This window comes from Rattus rattus, chromosome 9 (assembly GCF_011064425.1).
Source record: "Rattus rattus isolate New Zealand chromosome 9, Rrattus_CSIRO_v1, whole genome shotgun sequence".
NCBI classification, from domain to species: Eukaryota; Metazoa; Chordata; class Mammalia; order Rodentia; family Muridae; genus Rattus; species Rattus rattus.
In genome coordinates this window covers 60,736,586-60,763,547 of record NC_046162.1, presented here as the reverse complement: position 1 = coordinate 60,763,547, position 26,962 = coordinate 60,736,586, and the positions used below count along the sequence as shown (strand labels likewise).

Genomic DNA, 26,962 nt, shown 5'->3' with positions numbered 1-26,962 from the left:
GTTCAAGTCCAGCCTGGTCAACTACGTGAGTCCCAGAACATCTAGAGCTGTTACAGAGAGAAACCTTTTCTCAAAACAAAACAACAGGGGTTGGGGATTTAGCTCAGTGGTAGAGCGCTTGAGGCCCTGGGTTTGGTCCCCAGCTCAAAAAAAAAAAAAAAAAAACAAGAAAAACAACAAAAGATTGACACCAGCTCAGACCCTGTCAAAGAGTCAAATGACATTCTCACATTCTTCTAGCTCTCATCTCACATTCTTCTAGCTCTCAGGCGCTTCCTCTCAAGGCAATAGCTAAGATCAGCCCCTTTTCCTAGGTATGAAATTGAAGGGTCAAGCAGGTGCTGGGGCTGGGGCTGGGGCTGGGGCTTTGCCCTGTGCTTCCAGAGGAAAAGCTATAGGACTGGACACAAGCCCTAGGGCTCTTTCCATGCCTGACCACCCCTCCCCCCGGGCGGGGGGCGTGTGGAGTCACTGTTGCATTTGGCGTTTGGGGCTTCATAAGCTGAAGTGTTTGAGAAATTAGCCCAGGAGCTGAGGTTAAAATACATGGGCAGTACCACAGCAAAACTGCTTGTTTCACTAAATGGTTATCGATGCTACATTGGTGTCTAAATTGGAGGGCGGAACAGCTGCAGAGGAAGAAGTTAACTGTAGCACACTGGGCCAGGGAGTGGATGTAAGGTCCCCTCCAGCCTGCAAGGACCTTTTTGGACCTATGGACAGCCCCACTGCCTCTTCCCATCCTTTGGTATCCTAGGTACGGAAACTCATCCTCTTCCCCAGAAGTAGGTCTGGCAACTCAGCCCTGAAGAGGCAACCAAATTCCCTCCCCACTGGTTTATATTAAACTTTGGGGGGTTCCTCCCGCTGATTTATCTTCCTAATTATGTTTGCTTTAGGCGGTTATTGTAATGCTTTTGCATTCTCTAAGCACAAATGGCACGGGAGGAAGAGCGGAGGAAGTGAAAGGGTGCAAACCTTGCGCTGTGGTGGCTACAGGCTTGAGCCTGCTTTGTATCGGATAGTCCAAGAGATGCGCCCTGTCAAAATTCTCAAGTCAATTGTGTAGAAGATGGGGAGATTCTCATTCTGTAACCCAGGCTGTCCTTGAACTCTCAGCAATCCTCCTGCCTCATCCTCCCTAGTACTATGATTACAGGCAATAACCACCAGGCCCACTTCCCTTTTTATGGTGAATCCCTGCTGGGGGGAAAAAAATCAGTCTTCATGGGCTGGAGAGTTGGTTCAGTGGTTAAGAGTACTGAATGCTCTCCCAGAGGTCCTGAGTTCAATTCCCAGCAAGCACATGGTGGCTCACAACCATCTGTAATGGGATCTGATACCGTCTTCTGGTGTGTCTGAGGACAGCCACAGTGTACCCACATACATGAAAAAAAAAAAATCAGTCTTCCGAGAGAGACAGAACCCCACCCCCTCCAACACACCCTTTGGCTCAGGACTTGGGTCCCTGAGGGAAGTCTCAGAGTAGCCCCTGAACAGTAGAGGGGATGTGATGTCTGGTATCTAGATTCCCTGAGATTGGCAGCAATGGCTTTGGGATTGGGATTGGATTGGATTTTTTTGGATTGGTGAGGAGGCAGGGGTCCAGTAAGACAGAAAATGGGGGGAAAGCTCCTCCCTAGAGAATGGGTCTGGTGGAGGGAAAGAAGATATTTTGTCACATTTCATAAGAGCCCAGCCCAAACCTTCAATCTCCACAACCTCATCCATCTAAAAACCAAATCCAACTGCTTCTGCCTGAAGTCCCTGGTGGCTCCTCACAAGGACGGATGGACTCCCTACGGGCTCTTCAGCCACCTCGCCTCACCTCACAGGGCCTTTCCAACCTTGTCTTCCCTCCGTGCTGTGGAGCCATCCCAGGCCACACTTAACTCTTTCCTTCGTACATCTGCACTTGCTACACCTATGCCAATGGCACCTTTCTTCCCCCAAGCCCCAGCCAATGCCCTCAGGACTTACTGGCTCAGGGAGCCCTTCAGCTTGTACGGTGTCCCTCAGCCAAAGTGCCATCTATACCAGTTCTCAACCTGTGAGTCACCAGGGGTCACCTCAGACATTCAGAAAACAGATACTGACATTACGATTCCCAACAGTAGCAAGTTTACAGTTATGAAGTCGCCATGAAAATGATTTGATGGTTGGGGGTCCCCACCCACAACGTGAAAATGATTTGATGGTTGGGGGTCCCCACCCACAACGTGAGGAATTGTGTTAAAGGGTTGCAGTGTTAGGAAAGTTGAGAAGGATTGGTGCACACTTAGGGTTCCTCACTTCCCTACTGGGCTAGTTTCCAAAAACTCAGACACTGTCTTCGTCTCTCAGTCCAGGATATGGCGCTGCCGCTAGCACAGTGCATACTTAGTGCAGGGAGGGATGGGGTATGCAAGGGGTCCCAGCAGATGGAAGGATAAGGCCCACCCGCCCGCCTGCCTTCCCTCTCTCCTGTCGGGGAGAACTGGACAGGGTGGGGTTGGGGGAGGGGAGAGCCAACGATGGTTCCTGGGGGAGAATGTCACCAAAAAGAGGCCAGTGGGACCAGAGCCAGGAAGGGAATACAGGACAATCTGAAACCAGACTCCCAAGAAAACAGACCAGCACTGTCCTTGCTGACAAGTACTCCAGCCATCCCTTCCACCAGCTTTCATTCGCCAGGGGGCTGGGGCGGGGGTGACTCTCAATTACAGATGATGCTCGCCCGCCCACCAATCATTACTGAGCTCAAGACAGAACTGAGGGAGAGCCCCTGTCTGGATCCCTGGAAAGACCCCAGGGATTACCATCCCCTTAGGAAACTTCACCTTATACAGGGTTCAGATTCAATGATGTGGAGGCTTTCAATGCCTTCCTGTCTTCATAATCTCTAGAGAATCACAGGCTCCAAGCCAGGACAGAGATGGTGAACAGGGGCTTGTGCCACTTCAGCAGGCCCTCTGCCATGCTAGCAGGACACCCGGCCAGGCTCAGTAAGGCTGAGCAGTTGGACATCATCAGTTCTCTCCAAGTCCCCCTCCTCCGGGGCTGTCCACTCACATTAACTGCACCGAGGAGTCCCAAGGTGTTTTACTCTCCCGCCCCTCCCCACCCGGGGCCTTTTAAACTTTGTTTCTCTGGTGGAGAGGACACTGGTAGATTGCTTTCCTTTGGTGGGGTGGGAAAGAAGAAACAAAGCTAAGTCCATAGCCGTTTTCCATGGTCATGGGCTTTTATTTGCGGACTGCTGGGGAAGGGGGGGGGAGCTCGAACTGGTTGGTGGGTTGATGGGAGGAAAGAACTTCTTGCTTTAAAATTTAGTGCATGTTGCCTGAAAGGTTAGCGGGTATGAGAACAGATGTGAGAAGTGAGAGGAGAGACAAAGAGAAGATGGACACTTTCCTCGGGGAAGGCAGACGGGGATATGGGGACCAGGGTGAGCAAGGAAGATACACTTTCTATAGGAGACTCAACCAAAGTCATTGTCTGGTTTCCCGAACACCTACCTGCCCTATCCAAGTTCATGCCTCCGATGCCTACCCTGTTAGCTCTCTCGGCTAGCAGCAGGGAAAGGGATAAGGAAGTAGCTTCCTTCAACCAGAATTGCTCCTCTGCCTGCCCTGCCCTTCCGGCCAGGATCAGGAGGTCAGAAAGTCCAGGAGTGCACAGGGGAACAATGGTGTCTCTCACCTAGCCCTCTTCCCTCTCTGCCACACTGCAACCCCTCACATGAGGTTACAGCTCTTGGCTCGATCTTTATGCATCTCGCCCTCATTTCCTCTGTCTGGCCGTCCAGACAGTTGAGTGGATCGCTGCAGTCCTCGGCGAGAGTCAGTACGGCGCAGCTGCCTATGGCCACCACGGCCAAGAGAAGCCACTGTGGCCACATGGAAGACATCCCTGACACTGCGCTCGGAAGACCGGGAGGAGCATTCAACGTAGGACACAGCTCCCACCTGCTTGGCCAGCACAGTACCCTGGGGAAGCAGCAGACGGGTGAAAATTATAGGCCTTCATTTGGGAAGGATTGTGAGGGCTGTGGGCTAGGGTTGAAGGTCAGACAGAGCTGGGGAAGAATTAAAGGTTAGGGTCAGCGGTTAGGGCAAAAGAACAGGCATGGGTGTGAAGTCTAGGTGGGGGTTCAGTTAGAGGTGAAGGGGTCTCACCTGCTCGTGTGTGACGGGGATAAGTCTCTGCTTGGATAGCTCCCTCAGGGTGGCCAGGTCAGTCCGCATGTCCAGCTTACAGCCAACCAGCACCACCTTGGCATTGGGGCAAAACTCCTGAGTCTCTCCTTGCCACTGGTTGGGGATGGAAAATAGAGTTACGGAGGGGTGAAGGAAGATATAGGGAAAAGCTTTGCTCCGTGAACACAGAAGTCAACTTATCCTTCTAGACCTTCCTAGGTAAGAACTGATGTAGGAAGCTGGTCTCGGGTAGAGACCAGGGCAGTGTGGAAGGCAAGAGGAAGAGGGTTTCAGCGAGGGCTCCAGGGTTGTCTGTCACCCTCAACCTGCACATTTCCACTCCCCTTTCCCATACTTTGTCCTGAGAACAGACCAACCACACCCTCCCCTGCCTGGGAACTAAGGACAACCTCACTGACTCTAGTGTTTCAACCGGGCACTTTTCTTACAGAAACAATGGCCTGGACAGCCAGCCACAGGGCTTTCCAAAGCCTCAGAATCGGCATCCACAGCCCTTCCAAGGCCAGGGGGACAGGGAAGGTGAATAAGCAGACCCCCAAGGCCCCAGGACCATTTCCAGCTCAACGACAGACAGACTTGCATGTGGGAGGCATGGGGCTGGAGTGGAGAGATACCAGCTTCATCCACTACCCAGCTGAGGGACCTGCCATTACTCCCTCCTCCGCGTTTATGCTCTGGGCGCCTAATCTCCTCAGCAGTTTCCCCAGACTCCCACCTTCTTGAGGACACTGTCCAGTGTTTCTGGCCGGCTAATGTCAAAGCAGATGAGCACAGCATCGGAATCTGGGTAGGCCAGAGGCCGGACATTGTCATAGTAGGAGGAACCTGGAGGAAGAAAGAAAGTAGAGAAGGCGACTGAAGTGGGCGGCAGGCCTGGAAGGGAATAAGGGACTCAAGTGACCATGGTCGAGGAATGCTGGTGGCAAACAGTGAAGCAGTGGTCTTTAGTACCCATCGAGGGAGTGTGTCTCAAGGAGAGCAGGCAGAGAGGAGCAGAAAGAGTGGGAAGTGGCTTATGGGTTTCTCTGATCTAACACGGACGATTTGTACTCTTTTGGAGTTTGGAAGCCCTTTAAGAATCTCAGAAAAATCTACCGCTCTTCTGACAAATTTTGTGCTTGCGTTCTGGGCTTTGATGACACATCTTCCAAAGTCCTCCAGGGAACCAAGTAAAAATAAAAACCCTCCCCATGAGGTTGGAGCAAGGACAGGGAACGAGTGTTCCTGTTCTCCTGGGACTCTAGTTCAGTCTAGAGAGAGGGGGAAAAATACTTTCCACCACCGTCCCCCACCCCAGAAATTCTAAATAGCTTTCCTAAACCCAGTCCCATTTCCTAAGAAGCATGTTACAAAATAAGTCATTTCTCCAAGTTCCTTGGGTAAGCAGAACCCAGCTGCAGGGCTGATGTGAGGCTTTCTACTTCAGAACATGGTTTCTGTCAGGCATAAGAAACTCTGCCTCAGTGTCCCTGGCTTAAAACAGAAATTGATGTTCTGTTCTAAAACTGGATGGATGTCTGAGCTGACCGGGGATCTAAGGCTCTAGCCAAGGGAGGGGCTAGAGTAAGGGACCTTGGCAGTCAGGGTGACCCCGAGGGACTTGTGCTACCTGAAGTATCCCACATGTTGAGCTCAATGCGGCGCTTGTCGATCTCGAAGCTGGCAGTGTAGTTCTCAAACACTGTGGGGACATAACTCTGCAGACAAGGATGAGTCAAAATGAGAGCTTCTCTCCAGTACTCACCCCGACAACTGCCCTCCTCCCTCGACACCCGGTCCAGCTCAGTCCCTAGACAGAAGTTGGTCTGAGGCTGGGCTAAGGGAAGATCCGGGGAGCTACTGTCTCCACCTCCACAGAATCCTAGCTAGACTCTCAGACCCCCCCGCCTCGGGGTCCGTTTAGCCCCTAGTTCTTTCCCTCTCAGATGCCCGGGACCTCCGACATTCTCCCAGAGCGCCCTCCGGGATCTTCTGATGCTCCTAAGCCCCATCCATTTCACCGTGTTCCTTGATTCCTTCCACTCCAATCCTCTGCAGTCCTTTCAGAGCCCCCAACGCCTCCTTCCCCTCCTGAGCCTCTTTCTCTCGTCCCTGGTTACCCTGGTACCGGTTTCCAGCGGCCCCCGGGGCCCCTATTACCCACTTCCCGCAGCCTCGGTGCCCCTCTCTCCAGACGCCAATTCCTCACCCCGGGGTAGGCGTCCTTGGCGAACACCTGCAGCAGCGCTGTCTTGCCGCACTCCGCGTCCCCCACCACTACGATCTTGCAGCGGCCACTCTGCCCCTCCATAGTCCCGGCTACGCGCCGGCCCCCCACGCCGCCCCCCTCCCGGACACAGCCACCGCCTCTGCCGCCTCCTCCCCCGCCGCTGCAGCTGCAGCCTCTCGGGCCGCCGACACCGGCATCTCGCGGGCCCGCGCCGAGCCCCCGCCCGGGGCTGCGGGCCCCCTCCGCCCCGCCCCTAGCCCGCGGGCCGCACCTCTGGCCCCGCCTCCCACCCGCACCGCCGAGGGGCGGGGCCCTGGATGGGGCGGGGCCTGTGAGGAGGACGGGGGCGGGGGGTTGCGAGTCAGACTCTAGCGCGTAGCTGTGACCCCTGAGTGTTGGTGACCAGCGAGCCTCATTTATTTGAGGAGTGGAGGCGGGGCGGACCGGGGCGAAGTTCTGAAGGGTCGGCTGCGAAGCTACAAACACAAGCGCAGGGCCCGAGCCTTCTGTGTGCCCACGCGTGCACGCAGGTGTGCTAGTGCGGCGGACACGCGCGGCGACAGCCATGCATTTCCTGAACACAGGGGGGCGTGAGATGTTAGGAAAGGGAGGATTTTTGATTTTTGTCTCCCTCCTCCACTCTCGGGTCCAGGCAGAGCTTGGGTAAATGCAAGTACAGACCCTAGCACTCCCACTCTACATTAGTGACATCATAGCTTTCCATCTCCATAACGACGGGTGGAGGCCTGAGACCAACCTAGAAACGTGGACTAAGTTCCTCTAGCCAAGTACTGAGTGGAAAGTTTTAGGGGAGAGTTTGCGTCCTCTGGTGGACATTTTGGTAGAAAGAGTTCAAAGGGAAGGCTAAGGAAGCTAGAACCCATTGACAGCTCTGCTGGGCAGAGCTAAGCCACTAAAGCCAATTTCAGCCTCATCTCAGACTAACAATAATCAAACCGCCATTTGCATGACAGTTTTTGCCTAGAGGAGGATGGAGGAAGGGACTTGGGGGGGGCTGAAAGGAGAGGGGCTGCGATCCGGACGTAAAGTGAATGAATGAATGAATGAATGAATGAATGAATAAATAAATAAATAAAGACCAAAAAAAAAAAAATCTTCCTTAGCCAGGCATGGTGCTGCACGTCTTTAATCCCAGCACTCAGGAGGCAGAGGCAGGCAGATCTGTCTGAGTTTGAGGCCCACCTGGTCTACAGAATGAGTTCCAGGATAGCCAGGTCTAAATAGAGAAATCTATGTCTCAAAGCAAACAAAACTTTTCCTTAAGTCCAGGATGTTCGTTTTAATTTTATCTGGTTTTGAATAACCGTGTAATGGTTAACTAAAACACAACATCATCACTACTTTTCAGAAAGTAAACAGACACACAGCATTAACACCCAAGACGGTTTAAGTCAGATATGAAACTCAAGAGTAAAACTACATTCATGAGGCTCTGGGTTCTAAAGGAGAATGAGAAAGAAAAGAGAGGGTAGGGTGATGGTGCATGCCTTTAACCACAGCACTCTGGAAGCCAAGACAGGCAAATCTCTGCGAGTTCAAGGCTGGCCTTGTATTCATGGCAGGTTCCAGGCTCCAGGCCAGACATGGCTACATAGTGAGATCCTGCCTTAGAGGTTCACAGGCTTGCAGTTTGCCATTGCGAGAACACGGTGAACGCAGTCTGCGTATTACTAAACGGTAGAGTTCAACCTGAGGCACAATTTCACCAGGTTCTGATCCACAGGTGACTAGCTCCCCAAATCTGATATAAACTCAGATTTTTAAATTATCCTTCAGACTGTGCCACGACAACTTTTAATTCGTATAAGGATTTCTAGGAATAAATCAAGTCTTAGACTCGGCACGCCCCAGAATCTTCTTATGCTTATCAGTCACACGCACATACACCATCACCCTCAACCTGCACCGCTTGTCTTTTCGCGCCCTCGCAGCTGGGTCAGCAGAGGGCCTAGCCCTTTAAGTCTGCCCGCGAAGCTCCACCCACCGAGCAAGGGCTCCGCCCCACCCACTGGTGTCCACAGCCTGCGCTCTTCCTGACGCGTGTCCCGCCCTCCCCAGCTGTGCACCGGTTCGGTACAGCTGGGAACGCACGTCGGGAGTCTAGCCATGTCGGCGGAGAGGGAGGCAACCGAGGCGGCCACTGTGGCGGCGGCAGCCGAGGCCCGGGCGGAGACCGGAGCCGGGGAGGGTGCGCCTTCGCAACCCCCGACCGTCGAGGTGGCGAGCGACCCGCAGCCGCCACCGGCCCCCGAAGCGTCGGCATCCGCCTCGGCTCCGCCACTTCGCTGCCTGGTACTCACCGGCTTCGGTGGCTACGATAAAGTGAAGCTGCAGAGCCGACCGGCGGTGCCCCCGGCCCCGGGTCCCGGTCAGGTGACGCTGCGGGTGCGAGCCTGCGGGCTCAACTTTGCCGACCTCATGGGCCGCCAGGGGCTGTACGACCGGCTGCCGCCTCTGCCGGTCACCCCCGGCATGGAGGGCGCGGGCGTGGTGGTGGCCGTGGGCGAGGGTGTCAGCGACCGTAAGGTGAGCGGCAGCAGGGCAGGAGTGGGCGCGTGCCGGGGGTGTGGCCGGGCCGGGAAGCCAGCAGGGACGCGGTGGACTAAACATGGAACACATGGAAAGCAATTTAGGCCTTGAGGCTCCTGGGTAAAGGATTTACTGAGAACTGGCAACAATGTTATTGCCCCTTCCCAAAGCATTTTTTAGTAGTGGCCGCCGCCCCAAGAGGAGTTGGGGGGAAAACAATAAGGCGGCCAGGCGCATGCGCAGAATGACCTACTCGTCCCCCTCCCCTAGTAAAACCACACCTGTACCCCTGCCCACTAAACACTCCCGGGGCAGTTGTGGTCTGTGACTCTGGGTGGTGGCTAGCTGCCCCTTTCCCTCCCGACGGAGCTTTGAGAAGCTATGTAGACGGGGTTAGGCGGGGGCGCAGACGCCGTGCCAGAACGCTAGTCACATGCAGCCCCGTGGTGTATGGGGGTGTATGACGGCCCCTCCCCGAGCTGGGCCAAAGGGGACACACCCATCATGGAGCCGAGGGAGCTTGGTTTCCCCCACCGCCACGGGCCTTACGCTACTACTCGGGTATTTGCGGAGGGGGAGGCGGGATCAGTCTCCCATCTTTGTCTTGGGCTTGCTTTCTCGTGACTGCAACTCCATCTCTCTTCTTCAGTGACTCAGCGGGCAGGCCACGACCCAGGGCTACCCTTGGGAACTTCCGGCCCAAACTGCTCCTCCCTTTCAGAGGACCCCAGCCTCTGAAATCCAGGCGTAGCCCATTTGGACTAGGGTAGGGAGGTGTGGCACCTTGAGCAGGTTGGCCCAGCTTTGCCGGTCTGTTCCTCGTTTATCATTAATCGCAGCCATAACCTTGGCCACATGAGACTTACAGATGACCAGCTTTCTGAGAGATCTTGATTGAGGCCTCTTTATATCATGTATTTAGGAGTTTCTTTTCAAATCCAGCACCTTCATGAGAAGCCTCTCCAAAGCAGTCTGAGTCTTGCCTTTGCTAACCTGCTGCTTTTGCTGCATTTGTTGAACATGAAAACAGCTCCTCCTTAAAGAATCCAGCAGTGGTCACACCCTTGCCCTGACTTAGAAATAATTCTACTCTTGGATGGGGCTGAAGGGACTTTTGGAGGGTAGGGGGTAGAAGGGGAAGTTAATAGTTCGTGTTTCTGCTGAAGGCCCCCCTCTGTCCACTCCTCCCCACACTTTCCGCCTGGTAAATACAGGATTTCCTGCCTAGGGCAAGAATCTGCTGTAAGAGCCTGGATTCTATGGGGAGGGCTTTCCCACCCTCCTGGAGGCTGAGTTGGGGAGGTGTCATGGCCCTGAGTCGGGAAGGCTAAAGGTTAGGTATGAGTAAGATTGATACTTGTTCTAGATTACATCTGGAACCGGCCAGTTTTCCTACTGACTTATTGCTCTGTTGTTAGCTCCCTTGGGTTGCTACTGTGTCTCCTAGATTTGGTTTTGGGACTTCCTTCCCCAGGCCAGAACTCACAGAGGTGTCCTCTTTAGCAGTGTGTGGGGACTTGATGACATGTAAAAGGACCTGTGTAATGGTCCTCTTACCCTGTGCATCTTGAATATCCTGTAAGGAGCTAAGATGAGCCCTGATTGTCTAGGCCAACACCCACACTTCTCTCTGCATGGTCTTCAGAGAGCCAGGAGGACTCATTGCTAACCAAGGCTCCCCCTTCCTCCTGCCTAGTTGCCAAACTGGAAAAATCCTTCTGTCTTTTGTCCCCCTGGCCTCCTGCAGAGAAACTCTTGTGGGACTAGGAATGAAAGACAGTGTCTTTTCCTTGTGGCTGGAATGGGTTGCCCTTCTTGAGCATCAGGCTTGCTGTACCAGGTCTGGGTTCATGTTTTTTCTGGGGCTGCCAACGTGAGCCTGTATAGAACTGAAGAAGACCTCCGGTCACACCCAACTACATGCTGTTTACAGCTCAGGCACATGTACCTGCACTGTGGTGTGGCCCTTGCTGTGTGTAGCCCTCTCTCTACAGTTTGGCTTCCTCTCCTAGCGAACATCGCTAAGTATTAACTGTGTGATGTACATCCCACTATCACCGAATGCTGGTTTTTTTGTTTTTTGTTTTTTTCTGAATTAGAGGTCTTACTATCCCCCTCCTGCAGATGAGGAAACTGGCTAAATAAGTTTCATTTGCTCACGGCTGCATCGTCATTAAAATGGCGGAGCCCACCTTGGTAATCGAAGCAGCTCGATCTCTTTTACCATGGTTATGCGTGCCCTAACGGTAAGTTTCTTGCATTCAGGGATCTTACACAATAATGAAGCGTATGATCTGTTACGTGGAGATAAGGCCAGCCCAAAGCTGATGTGAGGACTGATTGACTGCTTCCCTAGGAAGCACTAGATAAACACCCAGGCAGTGATGTTGTCACTGTTACATCCATCACTGCTGTGCCTGCTACCTCAACTCCATCTGGGACTGGCGAAGGTCGGTAAGTCACCTGTGGGCAAATGAATGAGTAATCAAATGACATTTTCCCCTTTTTCTTAGGCAGGGGATAGGGTGATGGTGTTGAACCGGTCAGGGATGTGGCAGGAGGAAGTGACTGTGCCATCAGCCCAGACTTTCCTGATGCCGGAGGCCATGACCTTTGAGGAAGCTGCTGCCTTGCTGGTCAATTATATCACCGCCTACATGGTTCTCTTTGACTTCGGCAACCTAAGACCCGGCCACAGCGTCTTGGTACACATGGCTGCAGGTGACAGGTCCCTTCCTTTTTTTTTTTTTTTTTTCACCCGACCTGATTTCCTTTCCAGGCCCCTCTCTGTAGCCTATCTGCTTTGTTGTCATGGCAACACCAGACTGCCTGGCCTGTGGAGCCTGGAGGCCTCTGCGGTATAGTTGCCCTGGTAACATTTAGACACCAGGTCCAGCCCGCTGTTCTTAGCAAAGTGCCCTCACCCTCACACTACACCTCGTTTCCTGTCCAGTCTCTGTCCCTCCTGTTCTCAATTATGGCATTTGAACGTGGGCCCCCAAGTGAGCTAAGGCACAATGAAAGTCATGGACTGACGACTGGGTCTTTGGGAGGCTTGAGCGACCAAGTGACTCTGTGCCCGCTTCTTGCTGCAGGTGGTGTTGGCATGGCAGCCCTGCAGTTATGCCGCACCGTGGAGAACGTGACAGTGTTCGGAACGGCCTCAGCCAGCAAGCATGAGGTGCTGAAGGAGAACGGGGTCACACACCCCATCGACTACCACACGACTGACTATGTGGATGAGATCAAAAAGATCTCCCCCAAAGGTGAGAAGTGGGGAGGTTGGCACAGCACAGGGAGATGGGGACGAGGGATCTCCAGATCTGTGGATATTAATGGGTTTCCCCCCTGGGTCTCACTCTTTGACAGGAGTAGACATCGTCATGGACCCTCTGGGTGGGTCGGACACTGCGAAGGGCTACCACCTTCTCAAACCCATGGGCAAAGTTGTCACTTACGGTGAGTTGTCAGTGGTATCAAACGCAGAGAAGTCGCATGGGACAGGAGGATGGGACTACTGATTCATAATCAGTGGGTAGAAAATCCCACCAATAGGATGGGATACAGTGGCCTGAGCTTTTGAATAAGGGGGGAATGGACTGTCCAGAGCTCTCTAGTGAGGTCGGGGTTTAGAAGGGTCCTGGATATTTGAATAGATTGCTGCCCCTGGGTGACGGCCACTCATTCCCTTTCATAAGCCTCATGCGAGTCACAGGAATTCTGTGTTCTTTTTGGAGATTATTTCTGATGCAAAACCAACCAGTCTGCCTGCTTCCCACAGCACCACCACCTGGGCTTCTTGGGCAAGCCGGATATTTATTTTAAAACCTACTTTACACAAAAAAGTAAATATAAAAGTGGGAGCAATTTTGGGAGAGAGCACGTGCACTCTCTTTCTCTGCCAAGAGCTCCCGATTCTTCCCTCCCCAGCCTTCATGTCCTGATTGCTGAGGTAAAAGGAGTGGGGCGCCATATCTGGCGGGGTGCAATCTTCTGTCTCATTTTCTTCCTTTTTTGGGGGTAGGGGGAGACAAGATCTCACTATGTAACTCTGGTAGCTCTGGCTACCCTGGAACTCACAGAGATCCACCTGCCCCTCTCTTCCAAGTACTAGAATTAAAATTGTGTGTTATGCCTACGTCCGTTCTCTAGTTCTTTTTGTTTTTTTTTTTTTTTTTTTTTTGAGGTAAGGTTTTCGTATAGAAAGCTGGCTTCAAGGGTTGGGGATTTAGCTCAGGATAGAGCGCTTGCCTAGTAAGCGTAAGGACCTGTTCGGTCCCCAGCTCGAAAAAAAAAAAAAAAAAAGAAAGCTGGCTTCAAACTCACCGTATAGTCAAGGACCAGCCCAAACGTCTCTCATCTTGCCTCTGCTTCTCGAATGCTGACTTTCAGGCTTACACCACACATCCACCTGACTTACACAGCTCAGGGTAGGCAACCATTCCAGCTGAGCTACATCCCCAGCCCTGTAGATCAGGCTGACCTCGAACTCAAGAGATTTGTCTGGGATTAAAAGTGTGAGCCACCCTTCAACCACCTGGATGTGTGCTGTTTTTTAATGTTTGTTTATTGTATGTGTACATAGGTGCCATGGTGCACATGTGGAATTCAGAGGACAGTGGCAGGAGACAGTTCTGTTCTCTTCTATCATGTGGGCCCCAAGGCAACTTTGGTTGCCAAGCTTGGCATAAAGCCATCTCAAAGGCTTTGTGTGTGTGTGTGTGTGTGTGTGTGTGTGTGTGTGTGTCTGTGTGTGTGTGTGTCTGTGTGTATATCTCTCTGTGTGTGTCTGTATGTATATCTGTATGTATGTCTCTCTGTATGTGTCTTTGTGTCTGTGTGTCTGTGTATCTGTGTATGTCTGTCTCTGTGTGTGTGTCTGTATGTATGTCTGTATGTGTATGTCTCTGTATGTGTGTCTGTATGTCTGTGTGTGTATGTCTCTGTGTGTGTGTCTTTTTTTTTTTTTTTTTTTTTATTATATAGGAGTACACCATAGCTGTCTTCAGACACACCAGAAGAGGACATCAGATCCCATTACAGATGGTTGTGAGCCACCATGTGGTTGCTGGGATTTGAACTCAGGACCTCTGGAAGAGCAGTCAGTGCTCTTAACCGCTGAGCCATCTCGCCAGCCTGTGTGTGTGTCTTTGTGTCTCTGTGTATATATATGTGTGTGTGTGTGTGTGTGTGTGTGTGTACAAAGAATTAGTATGGCCTAATCCTGGAACCAGAAGTTCCAGGATTGTCCTTGTGTTGAGTATGAATAAGGAGATCAAGGAGCTAGGCAGACCTGGATTCAGATGCACAGAGATGTACCTGGCAGCTGGATCATAGGACGTGTCACTCTGTCCCTTAGGCATGGCCAACCTGCTGACGGGCCCCAAGCGGAACCTGATGGCCATGGCCCGCACCTGGTGGAATCAGTTCAGTGTGACAGCTCTGCAGCTGCTGCAGGCCAACCGAGCTGTGTGCGGCTTCCACCTGGGCTACCTGGACGGTGAGGTGGAGCTCGTCAGTAGGGTGGTTACCCACCTCCTGGCTCTGTACAATCAGGGCCACATCAAACCCCGGATCGACTCAGTCTGGCCCTTCGAGAAGGTGAGCCTGATGGCAAGAGGGCCTGGGTTACACCGGAGAGCCCAGGACCTCGGGAGAGGATCCAGGGGCAGGTGGCACCTGTCTTCTTTAGCCTGGCTCAGGGAGGTGGGACAGACAGCATCAGGAATGGTCTTCTCTTTCTCTCCAGGTGGCTGATGCCATGAGGCAGATGCAGGAGAAGAAAAACATAGGCAAAGTCCTCTTGGTTCCTGGGCCTGAGAAGGAGACCTAGGGCCAGCGGCTGAGGGCCCTGGAGAGCCAGGAAGGGGGAAGATGGGAAGTCCTGTTGTGTTGCCCACCAGCCTCTCACATTTCATCCTGTCATGATGCTCTACCCTCCCTCCCCAGAAAAGGTCTCTGTGCTGATGACTGCTTCCCTGCTCTGAGCTTGCTCTTTGCTCAGGGCCCTCCCTCCCCCTTCCTTCCCTCAAGAGAGGTTGGGAAGTGACCACTTGGATGTCTGGGCCCTGCCAAGGGGACAGGGAGGGTCAGCAGGAGGCTGGCTGCTTCCTGCCACCCCCCCTCTCCCGGGCCTGCCATGCTGCTTTTGTGCCAAGGTTAGCCAGTCTGTCCCTGCCCTATCCTGTGTGCTTCCCCCTTAGCCTCATCTTCCCTCCTGCCCCACCCCCACCCAAAGAATCTGCGTCAGCTCAGGATGTGGGGCTAATCTGTGTGAGTGAGTCCAGCATGTACCCGTGCCTCCGTAGTATTCATGCAACCCAGGCCGACGAGGCCCACCCCAACCTTGTCTCCCGTCCCCAGTGTCGTAAGCACAATTAGACTTCTTCCACCTCCAGTTTGCTGCCTCCTACCGCAAGGGCAGGAATCAGACCGACTCCCTAGCTCACCGCTCTGCGAGGGGTACTGGGTACCCCACCCTTCACTGAGGTCTCTGGATTTGTCTCAGTGCCTTAGCATCAGAAAACCTGTGCTTGTGTGTGTGTGTGTAGCGGGCAGCCCTATCTCTGGCTCCTTTTCCACCCTTCTCCCCAGTGCCTTCCTCGTCCTGGTGGAGCTGAGGCCTACTCCTCCCCAGTCCAACACTGCCAAAAATCTGTGTATGTGCCAGGGGTCGGGGGTAGGGAGTAGCTCTAGCCTCTGGGGATCAATTGTTTTTACTGTGGTCTGGGGCCTGGCCTATCTCTGTCAGTGGTGGAGAATGAAGAGGCAGTAAGCTGGATCAGCCCGAGTTCTGGGAGACACTGCTGGGTCTCGTTCTGGGACCGAAGTGAAACGCCAAGCACATTCCCTTTGCTATCTAGGGAGGCTCCTACCTTCCCAGAGCTCTGTTGTTCAGCCCCAAACTCTGTTTACACTGGTGGGGGAGAAGGAGCTCGGGTAGGGGAATTACTGAGCTGGTTAAAAGGACAGGGGCTTCTGGAGCCAAAGTGGGGACCTTTGAGGCTAGGTGGGGGTCACCTGCTGCTTCTGAGCTTGGATTAGAGAGAGCTGTTACTCCAGCCACTGTCAGAGGGAGTGTGAGGGGAGGGACCCAGCCTCTCTCTTGTCTAATTGAGGCCTCCATGTAGGAAGTGTGATTTTTGCTTTTGTGTCCCCCACCCCATTACCACAGCTGCCTTTGTGTCTGTGTCAATAAACAGCCAAACCCTGAGTCCTGACCAGATGTTTTCTGAGAGTTGCTGGAGGGCTGAATGGTAGTGGTACACACCTTTAATCTCAGCACTTGGGGGCAGAGACAGGCGGCTCTGAGTTCAAGGCCAGCCTGGTCTACAGAGGGAATGCCAGGGATAGACGAGACATCTTGTCTCAAGTGAAAAAAAAAAAAATAAAGTGAGAGGAAGTGAACTAGAGGAAAGCCAGTGTCAAGGTCTGGGTTCTGCCCTCCCACAGCTGTCTTGAAGTAAAGAAGACCGTCACACCAGGTTGCCTTTCACTGTTCTTGGTAGCATTAGGCAATAAGCAGTCCCATGCCCAGCAGGTGGACATGCAGCCCTAGCTTGACTCAGAAGTAAAGACAGCCAGGCCCTGCTGCCCCACAGGTACAACTGCCAGGGCCTCCACCTCCCCGCCCCCACGGGTAGGCTTCTGGAAGTGGATCTCCAGAATGTCTTGCAGTTCCTGCGCATCCAGGACATCGGGAATATTCGTCACCAGCACTGAATGAGGTGCTTGCTGGAATTTGATCTAGAAAAAGAGACAGGAAATGAATTGTAAGGGCTCATGGGAATGCAGGGCCGTGAGGAGCAGTGGTTAGAACAAGGAACATCCCACAAAAAACATGGATGGGTCTGGAAGCTCCCTGTTGGGGAGCCCTGAGCCCTCAGCCCTCCGGCAAGTAGATGCTCCCCCCAGCCCCACCTTTACTTACCTCAGCTTCCTGGATCTCCCCACTCACATAGGGAGAGACCCTCAAAAGGACCTGCTGCCGACCCAGTGGGACACTGAACTGGCCAATCTGGCATAAGTGCTGGGCCACTGTGAGAAATGGAGGGATGATGGCCTTTGGCCTTTGAGGCATCTCTTCCCCCAGTCTCATGCAACCTGGCCCCCTACCTCCCCTGCAGGACCCTTACCTTCTTCATTAGCAAATCCCAGCATGACAGTCCCTTGCAGCATCTCCCGGGTCTCGACATCCCCACCTCCATTCTTGGCCTTGCCGAAGAAGATCTCTAACTTGTCCAGTAGCTCCTCCTCACTCAGCCTAAGTCCAGCAGGAAAGCCACTGACTAGCACCCTGTGGCTATCCGGCTGGCTGGACACCTGGCAGGAGACGGAGCAGGCTCAGCTGGTCCACTCATCCGTAGGACCCAAACACGGACTCCCACCTATTGTATGGAGGACCCACCGCTGTGTCACCTGGATGTTGGTCACCATAGGCAGCTCCAAGGGCTGGATCTGCACCCGCAGCCGGCAGTCCTCTATGTCAACTTTATGTTCCTTTTGTTGTAGCAACCGCTCAACCACTTGGGTGGAGGGACAGGATCAGTACTGGGAAACCTTATGACTTCCCCTCTGAGTCTTCCCCAGATTCCCCACCACCACCACCACCACCACCACCACCACCACCAAGGCTAACCTTTGGGGTCATCAAAGGTGATCAGAGCAGAACCTCCAGGCAGAGGGCAGCAGATCTTCAAGTTAGAAACTAGAGACTTGGGTGCTTGGCCGCTCTGCTTAGTTAGACCTTGGAATACCACGGGGACTTCAGGCACCGGGAATGGGATCTAGAGGTTGGGAAAGGGAGGGGGAGTAAAAATCTTGAGAAGTAGGAGAGGTCCCTATCACTCCCCTCTGGACAGAACGTGTTCCCCAATTCTGTTTGGTTGACACTCAGTGCAGAAGGCTTTCATGGAAGAGCTGGGTATAGGCTCGTCACACCAGGCACTTTTCATACAAGCTCTTGACTTGCCCTCACACAAGCCTGGGAGGTGAGAAACTTCATCTCACAGATGAGAAAAGAGATCAAAGAACTCCAACAATGTACTTGAGGTCACATAGCGAGGAAATAAGTAATTACATATATGCGTGCGCGTGTGCATGCGCATGTGCATGCATGCGAGGCCAGAAGAGTGTGTTGTTTCTCCTACAACTGGAGCTACAGGAGCTACAGGGAGTTAGGAGCTGCCCCATGTAGGGGCCAGGAACTGAACCTGTGTCCTCTGGCAGAGCTGCAAAGTGCTCTTCAGCCCCTTCCTACCAGGAATACTTCCGTTCCCACCTGACCTTGTCTCTGGGAGCGTCTATGCGCTCCCTTTTCAGCTGCTGTAGTTCCTGCAGCCTCGACTTGAGCCTGGACTGCTCCTCCTGAAGACTGTAGAGGACCTGTTGGAGCAGAAGGGAATAAGAAGATAACTATCGGTCTTTCTAGAACCTGGAGGAGGGGGCAGGGGAGGGCTAGTCAGGACTCTCCAGGGCAGAGATGATGTTCAAATCTCTAAACATTCCCAACCCCTTTTCCCTGGCCTGGTTCTAACCCAGTCCACCCAGGGGGCCTGCAGCAGCTACCACTGATTCACAAGCCAGGTCCGGAGTTTGACAAACACTAGCCTAGCTCTTGCTACAAGACCCCGGGCAGGACAATCCTGATCGAAAGAGATGAAAACAACTGAACCCTCTAGAAGGAGCCGGGGCTGGAAGTAGCAAGGCTTCAAACCACGCTTGCTAACTCTTTGTTGTCCTGGGGATTGAACCCTGGTCCTTCGACCTGGCATTCGAGGTGTACACTATCACCGAACTCCGCTCCCCCAGCCTATTAGTTAATATTTACTGGGCTAGATCTGTTTACTTTCCTTCTAGATTTATTTGTGAGGAGCCCTGAGGACTCCAATGTTGTGGAGTCTGTTCTTTCTTCCCTCCCTGTGGGCTCTGAGGATTACGCTCAAGTTGTCAGGCCTGCTCGGCAACCACCTTTACCCCATTTTGTTCTCCTCTCTTTCCCCACCTCTTCTTCTTCCTCTTTCTTTTGAGGATAAAAGTCTCAAGTAGCAGGCTAACACCTAGGGCTACATAGAGAAAAAAAAAAAAAAAAACTCAAGTAGCCCAGGCTGGCCTCACACTCTGTCTTTCTGAGCCATGGAATCTCAGGTAGCCCTGGCTGGCCTCACACTCTTTCTGAAGCCATGGATGATCTTGAACTCCAGTTTCTACCTTCTCAGAGCTGGAATTCCAGGCATCTACTATCTGATTTATGCAGTGTGAGGATTTGAACTCAGGACTTTCCCCAAGCACATATTCTACCCAACCAAGCTACATCTCCAGCCCTCCCTTCAGTTGTCTCCAGGCAGAGCAGTCATATAGAGTCCCAATCGGACTTCTACCGGCCACATAGCTCAGGCTCGAATTCACAGCAGTCCTACTGTGGCTTGCAGAGTTCGGGGATTAAGGCATGAGCTACCCGACCCGTAAACTAAGTCTTTCAAAATGACTCTACCACTCAAATCTTGTTACAACGCTACGGAGGTAACTGTCTTGTTCTGACTTTATAGATGAGGGGACTACCTGAAAAAGGTTAGCGGATTTGTCAAAAGTCATCTGGCCAGGCTGACTGATGTGGGAGGGCTCTGCCAATCAGTGCTTCCCAGTGCAGAAATGAAGTTCGGAGTGGAGAAGGAATTTGCATATCCCAGCTTTCCTCTTTCCACACACCAAGCAGCCTTTCAGGCTGGTGTGCGTTGGAGTGAGTCCAAACAGGGCAGCAACAGAACAGAGGGGGAGGAATACCCGTGAATGAACCTTTGTCTGTGGGAGAGCACAGACATTGGCTGGCAGAGTTCAGGAGGGCATTAGGAAACCTGATAAGGAAGACTGGCCCAGAGAATGTCATCTTTACTTGGAATGATCCCACCCTGGGTTGATCTCCTCTGTATCCCTGATGTCTGGAGAAGTCTCTGAAACAAACAGGCATCAGTTAACATGCGACAAATGAAGCTGTGACAGGGCAGGAGCCTGCCACAGGTGTCCCTGACGACACTCTGTATGGATTTGTTCTGTTTGGAGCAGAGGAGAACTAGAGCTTGACCACATTATGCCAGCTCAGGAATGACTCAGAGTTACAAACTGTGTTTGCGGGCCAGTAAGATGACACCAGTCAGGACCCTGGAGGATGATGAGGAGTGTTTTTTAATATTTTCCCCATCAAGATGTAGTTCTAGGGGTTGGGGATTTAGCTCAGTGGTAGAACACTTGCCTAGCAAGTGCAAGACCCTGGGTTCGGTCCCCAGCTCCAAAAAAAAAAAAAAAAAGATGTAGTTCTAAATAATCTCTATATCTTTTTTCCCAGCTGGAAAAAAAAAAAAGAGATAAATAACTTTTTGTTGTTGTTTTGTTTTTTGGGAGGCTGTTTTGTTTTTTTGTTTGTTTGTTTGTTTTGTTTTTTTTTTTTTTTTTTTTTTTTTTTTTCGGAGCTGGGGACCGAACCCAGGGCCTTGCGCTTGCTAGGCAAGCGCCTACTGCTGAGCTAAATATCCAACCCCTTTGTTTGGTTTTTTTGAGACAGGGGTTTCTCTGTGTAGCCTTGGCTGTCCTGGCACTCACTCTGTAGACCGACTGGGCTCACCCTCAGAGATTTTCCCTGCCTCTGCCTCCTGAGTTCTGGGATTAAAGGTGTGCATCACCAGTTGATCTAGAGTGTGTGTGTGTGTGTGTGTGTGTGTGTGTGTGTGTGTGTGTGTGTGTGTGTACGTACGTACGTACGTACATGGATACATGCGTGCACATGGCACACAAGTGGAAGTCTAAGAACAAGGCAGATGTCAGTCCTCTCCTTCTCTCCTTCTACCTGTTTGAGACAGGGTCTCTCAAATGTCACCACTGCACAGACCAGACTAGCCCTGGACTTCTGGGGACTTCCTGTCTGTAGCTACTACCTTGACATTGGAGCATTGGGGTCATAGATGCAAGATACGATGGCCAGCTTTATTTGGGTTCCAGGGATTCAAACTCAGGCCCTCATGTTTGCACAGCAGGGGCCTTGCCCACTGAGCCACGTCCCCAACTACGTAGCGTTTTATCTTTTTAAACCAATAATTGGTCATGTACATTTTTATTTCTTGTTTTGGTGTTTTGGATGCAAGGTCTCTAGTGAGCCAGCTAACTCTAAACTCAGGCAATCCCCCTGCCTCAGCCTCCAGAGCACTTGACTGGAATTATAGGAAGGCAACGTATTCCTGCCTTTTTCCCTGTTATAAAAGATGCCACAAGAGTAATCCTTGTGGGGTCTAAGATTTAGCTCAGTCGTAGAGCGCTTGCCTAGCAAGCGCAAAGCCCTGGGTTTGGTCCTCAGCTCCGGGGGGGCGGGGGGGGGAGTAATCCTTGCACGATGTTCTCTGTTCACGGTGGGATAAGCCCATTGTGAGTAGAAAGCATTGCTAAGTCTAAAATGCATTAGCTTTTGGGTCCTGGATCTGGGATGACCAAAACCACGAGCACCAACACTGGAGACAAAAAGGGCCAGAGCCACCCGATGCCTGCCCTAACTACACTGGATACACAACAACAACAACAGCAACACGCCACTAAGAAGTTTGCTATTTGGAGCACAGTAGAGATGGCCCCATGAGGGACATTTCTGAAATACGTGTCTCTGGTGGTCTTGTGCTTGCCAGACTTTATGTGGTCACTTTAGCAAGGTGGTCGGGAATCAATTTCCTGAAGCCCAGAAGGACTGAACACCTCCACCTGATTTAGATTTGCTACCAAAGTCCATGTGACAGAAAGAAAGAAAACCAAACACCTACCGAGAATCTAAAATAAAATAAAATAAAAATGATCCTCTTAAGAAGTGCATTGAATAAACCAGAAGTGTAGTGTAAGCCTACATACAGTCCCAGCACGAGGGAGGGCAAAGCAGGAAAACTGAATTTGAAGTAGCTTGGGTTACGTATCCAGATCCTGTCCCAGTGAATACATAGGAGGGAAGAAGTGGGAGACACACACTGAGGAGGTACATGGTTTAGCATGGCCGAGCTTCAGCAGCCATCCACGTGACTCCTCGCCATAACGCAGAGATAACATCGTATCACCAATGGAAAAGATCAAAATTCAAAGAGCACTTCCTGCCTAGGTGTGGTAGAGCACGACTTTAACCCCAGCCTTGGAGAGGCAGGTGGAGCTCGGGAGGGTTTGAGCCCGGTCTGGTCCACATTGGGACATTCAGGCCAAACAAGTCTACGGGGTGAGACTCTGCCTCAAAAAGCAAAGCAGAGGGGTTGGATTTAGCTCAGTTTAGCTCAGTGGTCCCCAGAGCGCTTTTAGCCTGGTAGAGCAGGAAGTGCAAGGCCCTGGGTTCGGTCCCCAGCTCCGAAAAAAAAAAAAAAAAAAAAAAAAAAAAGCAAAGCAGAAGTAAACAGTGAAAGAAGACACTTCTCATGGAGTGCGTGTCACTCTTTGGTGAAGTCAGACCACTGTGAGTTGAAGACTTATCTGCACGTGAACTCCTGATCATCGTCTTTATGATAAGTCTAACTGTTAATTGCGTAACCCAAATGCTCAAGTTGCCAAACCATGATCTGCCTCCCCTCCTGTTCCCCACCTCCACCCTAGTCCCCGTGCTGGGGACAGAAGCAGGGACATGCTCTATCCGGGCTCTACACCTCAGCCTAGGAGGTGATTTTGTGATACTTGAATAAGTGTCTCCTTACAGCCACTGATGCACTTCCCCTGCTTGCTGGGTCAATGGCATTAGACTAAAATGGTAGGGGGGTGGGCTGGTGAGATGGCTCGGTGATAAAAGCACGTGACCCACAAGACTGATGACTTGAATTTGACCCCAGATCCCATGGTGGGAGGAGAGAACTTTCGGAAACGTCCTGTGACTGGCACATGCTCACCAAGGCATGTGTGCTCACACACTCACACTCCCTCTCACACACATACACACAGTAACAGCAGTAATAAAGATTATGAAGTGATTATAAGACACATTATTGGCAGGGCGGGAGAGGTGACTCTGCAGTTAAGAGCATTGACTGCTCTTGCAGAGAACTTAACTTCCCTGCAGGGAATCCAACATCCTCCTCTGACCTCCGAGGGTTCCAGTCGTGCACATGGTGCACATACACACATGTAGGCAAAACACTCATACATAAGATCAATAAATCTGGGGCTGGAGACATGACTCAGCAGTGAAGAACACTGGCTGATTTTTTTATTATTATTTATTATGTATACAGTGTTCCACTTGCATATACACTTGCAGGCCAGAAGAGGACATCAGATCCCATTACAGATGATTGTGAGCCACCATGTGGATGCTGGGAATTGAGCTCAGGACCTCTGGAAGAGCAGTCAGTGCTCTTAATCACTGAGTCATCCCTCCAGTCCTGTACTCTTTTTTTTTTTTTTTTTTTTTTTTTTTCATTTATTATATATAAGTACACTGCAGCTGTCTTCAGACACACCAGAAGAGGGCATCAGAGTTCATTACAGATGGTTGTGAGCCACCATGTGGTTGCTGGGAATTGAACTCAGGACCTCTGGAAGAGTAGTCGGGTGCTCTTAACCACTGAGCATCTCTCCAGCCCTGTACTCTTTTTTTAAAAAAAAGATTTATTTTATGTCTATGAACACATACTCTTAACTGCTGAGCCATCTCCCCAGGCCACTACTTATTTCAAGATAGGGTCTCTCACTCCATAACCTAGAGCTGTCCCTTGTCTCTTCAACCCTACTGCTGGGATTACAAGCACATGCCACAAGGCTATGTTGTTGTTGTTGTTTTGTTATCTCTATTCTTTTTTTTTTTTTAATACTTTTTATTTATTCACTTTTTGAGTACAACATTGTAGCTGTCTTCAGACACACCAGAAGAGGGCATCAGACCCCATTACAGATGGTTGTGAGCCACCATGCGGTTGCTGGGAATTGAACTCAGGACCTCTGGAAGAGCAGTCAGTGCTCTTAACCACTGAGCCATCTCTCCAGTCCTGTTATCTCTATTCTTAAGGACTGGATTTCTTCTCATACTCTCTTTTTTTTTTTTAAGATTCATTTATTTATTATAGATGAGTACATTGTCACTCTCTTCAGACACACCAGAAGAGGGCATCAGATCTCATTACAGATGGTTGTGAGCCACCATGTGGTTCTGGGATTTGAACTCAGGACTTCTGGCAGTCAGTGCTCTTAACCTGAGCCACCTCTCCAGCCCCATACTTTTTTTTTTAAAGATTTGTTTATATATGTGAGTACACTGTCACTCTCTTCAGACACAGCAGAAGAGGGCATTGGATCTCTTTTTTTTTTTTTTTTTTTTTTTTTTTTTTTTTTTTCGATTACAGATGGTTGTGAGCCACCATGTGGTTGCGGGGAATTGAACTCAGGACCTCTGGAAGAGCAGTCAGTGCTCTTAACCACTGAGCCATCTCTCCAGCCCCATTCTCATATTCTTTTTTTTTTTTTTTTTTTTTTTGGGAGCTGGGGACCGAACCCAGGGCCTTGTGCTTCCTAGGCAAGCGCTCTACCACTGAGCTAAATCCCCAACCTCAACCCCTCCATTCTCACATTCTTAAGGTAAGCAGTTGGCAGACTGAGCTAGCTCCCTAGCCCTCCTTCTAGGTATCCTTGTGAAGAAGTTTAATATCGTAAGTGAAGAAAGGGGGATTGGACTGAAGCCAGGCGAGGTTGCTTTTTATTGCCCCTTTTACTTATTTGGCTCCTGATAGCTCCTTATTTATTTATTTATTTATTTATTTTTTAATTGTATCTGGGAGGCAAATTAAGTTTTCCGTGCCAGAGAACTAACAAGGGGAGACTGAGAGCTTTGAGGCCAGGCTGCGTTGGCTCCCCTCCTCACAGGTGCTGCGCACTGTAGGAAGACACTGTGCTTGCTCCTGAAGCCTCACCGGCTGAGACTTCACAGCTCAACCTAGCGTATCTGAGGTGGCCTCAGTCAGAGGCACAGAGAGGAGGCCACCTGTCCCAGAGAGGACCAATGGTCAGGTTGATGTGGCAATCTGAGGGGAGGAGTGTTTGGCTGGGAAGTACCTCAGAGTAATCCCTTTGCTGTTAGAACAGGGAGACACCTTTGACGTTTTCAGCTCTCTACAAACCCAAAACATACATCACATAAAGAACTGTCTAGGTCCTGACTTGGGGTGTCAGCGCCCTGGTTTTGAAGCAATAGGTAAATGACCAGCTCCTCAGGCCAAGGTATCCTAAGTGCTCTACCTCTCCCCAGGCCCCAGCAGGCCTGAGCTGAGCAGTTCCCCCTCACACACAGCAAACACACGCTCCTGCTCCATTACTTACAGCTTGCAGGGTCACAGACATGGTTCTCACATCTGAGGCTTCAGAGCAGGGCTGGAAGGGTAGAGTTCTGAGGGACCAAAGCTTTTTATTTGAACCGTCAGAGGCGGCTTTGGTCTCCTCAGCCTCCAGCAGTGTCTGAAATTCACTTCCCTGCTGTTGCTTGCAGGCTTCACTTCCACTTTCGTTTCTTAGAATTCTGCCTCTGAGCTTACAGCCCCACCCTTGGGAGGAGCCTCCCAAGTCTTCAATCTAACTACCCAGTCAGGCATGGGCTCCTGGGACTGCAAAGGGAACTCGGGCCCTAACTTTCCCAGGCAGTCAATTGTAGCATAAACCAATTGGTAGGATTCCCTAGCCTCTCTCTTAAGACTTCAAGACAGACAGGGTTTCAACGTAGCTCTAGCTGGCTTCTAACTCTGAGATCTGTCTGCTTTTGCCTCCAAAAGGGTGCGATTAAAGAAACCAGTCAGGTGGATCTGTGACCAGGGAAGCCTAGTCCAGATTTACAGGGCAGCCTTAGAGAAACCCCAAAATAAAGGGCTCAGCAGTTGAGTATTGTTCTTTCAGAGGACCCAGGTTCAAATCCCAGTATCCACATGGCCTTTTGCAACTCTTAACTCCAAGGCGTGACGTCCTCAAGCATGCAGGCCAAAATAAAACCACATCACTAAAAAAAAGACCCCATATCCTGCAGATCTTTAAGTTTTGTTTTTTTTTTTTCGGAGCTGGGGACCGATAAAAGTTGTCTATTGCGTGGGTACCCACATACCATTGTGTAGGCCTGGGAGTATTAGGACTTGAGCTGGTATTGTCATGCACCTGCCCTCCCCTAATTTTTTTTTGGTTCTTTTTTTCAGAGCTGGGGATCGAACCCAGGGCCTTGCACCCAGGGCCTTGCGCTTCCTAGGCAAGCGCTCTACCACTGAGCTAAATCCCCAACCCCATGCCCTCCCCTAATTTTAAAACCAGTGTGTGACCTTGTATATGTGATGTGACATTGGTGCTGGGAAACAAAATGGCAAGAGCAGAGCTCCTAGCTGTTGGGTCATTGGTGCATCCAGCCCCAGGATATCTTTTTTTTTTTTTAAAAGACTTATTAATATGACTACAATGTCTGTCTTCAGACACACCAGAAGAGGGCATCAGACCCCATTATAGATGGTTGTGAGCCACCATGTGGTTGCTGGGAATTGAACTCAGGACCTCTGGAAGAGCAGTCAGTGCTCTTAACCACTGAGCCATCCCTCCAGCCCCCGCCCCAGGATATCTTAATGGATTCCTCTAGAGTCAGTTAGCACCAGCAAACTTTGGCAATGCAGAAAAATACCCTGGACAAACCTTAACCCTGCCCCAGCCAGCACCTTAGCGTTCCCTTATGCTTCAGATGGTGCCAGTGTGACACCGGCTGGCCTCAGCCTCAGAACCCACCTGCCAGTCTGAGCACTGTCTACATGCCTGTCATTTTCTGAGTGTGTGCATGTGGTGAGGGCTGAGAGTGGCTTCAAAACACTTATCCTGGCTGTCTGAAACTCACCATGTAGACCAGACTGACCCCGCCTACCAACTCGAGTGAACCAAGCTGGCCGCAAACTCTAAGATCTACCAGCATCAGCCTCCAGAGTGCTGGGATTAAAGGGAAATGCCACCTCAGCCGAGTGGGAGGGCCTTATTTTAACCTCTGCTTTGCTTCTTTTTC

The 26,962-nt window shown here is 51.3% G+C and overlaps 3 protein-coding genes across 3 annotated transcripts; 1 reads left to right on the top strand and 2 right to left on the bottom strand.

Moving 5' to 3' along the window:
• Positions 1–3,200: 3,200 nt before the first annotated feature.
• Rnd2 (Rho family GTPase 2) lies at positions 3,201–6,656 on the bottom strand. Its single transcript, XM_032913689.1, has 5 exons — positions 6,388–6,656; positions 5,809–5,896; positions 4,915–5,024; positions 4,158–4,292; positions 3,201–3,968 (listed from the first exon to the last, which is right to left on the bottom strand). Exons 1-5 carry the CDS (start codon positions 6,487–6,489, stop codon positions 3,717–3,719), a joined length of 687 nt encoding a protein of 228 aa, XP_032769580.1. The 5' UTR covers positions 6,490–6,656; the 3' UTR covers positions 3,201–3,716.
• Positions 6,657–8,441: 1,785 nt separating this feature from the next.
• On the top strand, positions 8,442–16,171 carry Vat1 (vesicle amine transport 1). The gene is made up of 6 exons (XM_032912247.1): positions 8,442–8,955; positions 11,472–11,679; positions 12,054–12,224; positions 12,328–12,417; positions 14,318–14,559; positions 14,708–16,171. Exons 1-6 carry the CDS (start codon positions 8,536–8,538, stop codon positions 14,789–14,791), a joined length of 1,215 nt encoding a protein of 404 aa, XP_032768138.1. The 5' UTR covers positions 8,442–8,535; the 3' UTR covers positions 14,792–16,171.
• A 41-nt stretch (positions 16,172–16,212) lies between these two features.
• Positions 16,213–25,444, bottom strand: Ifi35 (interferon induced protein 35). The gene is made up of 7 exons (XM_032912248.1): positions 25,267–25,444; positions 18,244–18,342; positions 17,597–17,744; positions 17,377–17,483; positions 17,094–17,280; positions 16,889–16,995; positions 16,213–16,704 (listed from the first exon to the last, which is right to left on the bottom strand). The coding sequence occupies exons 1-7, from the start codon at positions 25,285–25,287 to the stop codon at positions 16,513–16,515; spliced, it is 861 nt and encodes a 286-aa protein (XP_032768139.1). The 5' UTR covers positions 25,288–25,444; the 3' UTR covers positions 16,213–16,512.
• Positions 25,445–26,962: the final 1,518 nt, after the last annotated feature.

Bases quoted from the DNA above. Each gene is read 5' to 3' on its own strand.
- Vat1 (XM_032912247.1), top strand. From the start codon at position 8,536: ATGTCGGCGGAGAGGGAGGCAACCGAGGCGGCCACTGTGGCGGCGGCA. The intron at 8,956-11,471 runs GTGAGCGGCAGC...CCTTTTTCTTAG, and splicing joins AGGGTGTCAGCGACCGTAAG to GCAGGGGATAGGGTGATGGT. The intron at 12,418-14,317 runs GTGAGTTGTCAG...TCTGTCCCTTAG, and splicing joins GGGCAAAGTTGTCACTTACG to GCATGGCCAACCTGCTGACG.
- Ifi35 (XM_032912248.1), bottom strand. From the start codon at position 25,287: ATGTCTGTGACCCTGCAAGCT. The intron at 16,996-17,093 runs GTAAGGGTCCTG...CATTTCTCACAG, and splicing joins GGGATTTGCTAATGAAGAAG to TGGCCCAGCACTTATGCCAG. The intron at 16,705-16,888 runs GTAAGTAAAGGT...CTCTTTTTCTAG, and splicing joins GGGAGATCCAGGAAGCTGAG to ATCAAATTCCAGCAAGCACC.
- Rnd2 (XM_032913689.1), bottom strand. From the start codon at position 6,489: ATGGAGGGGCAGAGTGGCCGCTGCAAGATCGTAGTGGTGGGGGACGCG. The intron at 5,025-5,808 runs GTAGCACAAGTC...TTCTTCCTCCAG, and splicing joins CAACATGTGGGATACTTCAG to GTTCCTCCTACTATGACAAT. The intron at 3,969-4,157 runs GTGAGACCCCTT...CTGCTTCCCCAG, and splicing joins TCCCCGTCACACACGAGCAG to GGTACTGTGCTGGCCAAGCA.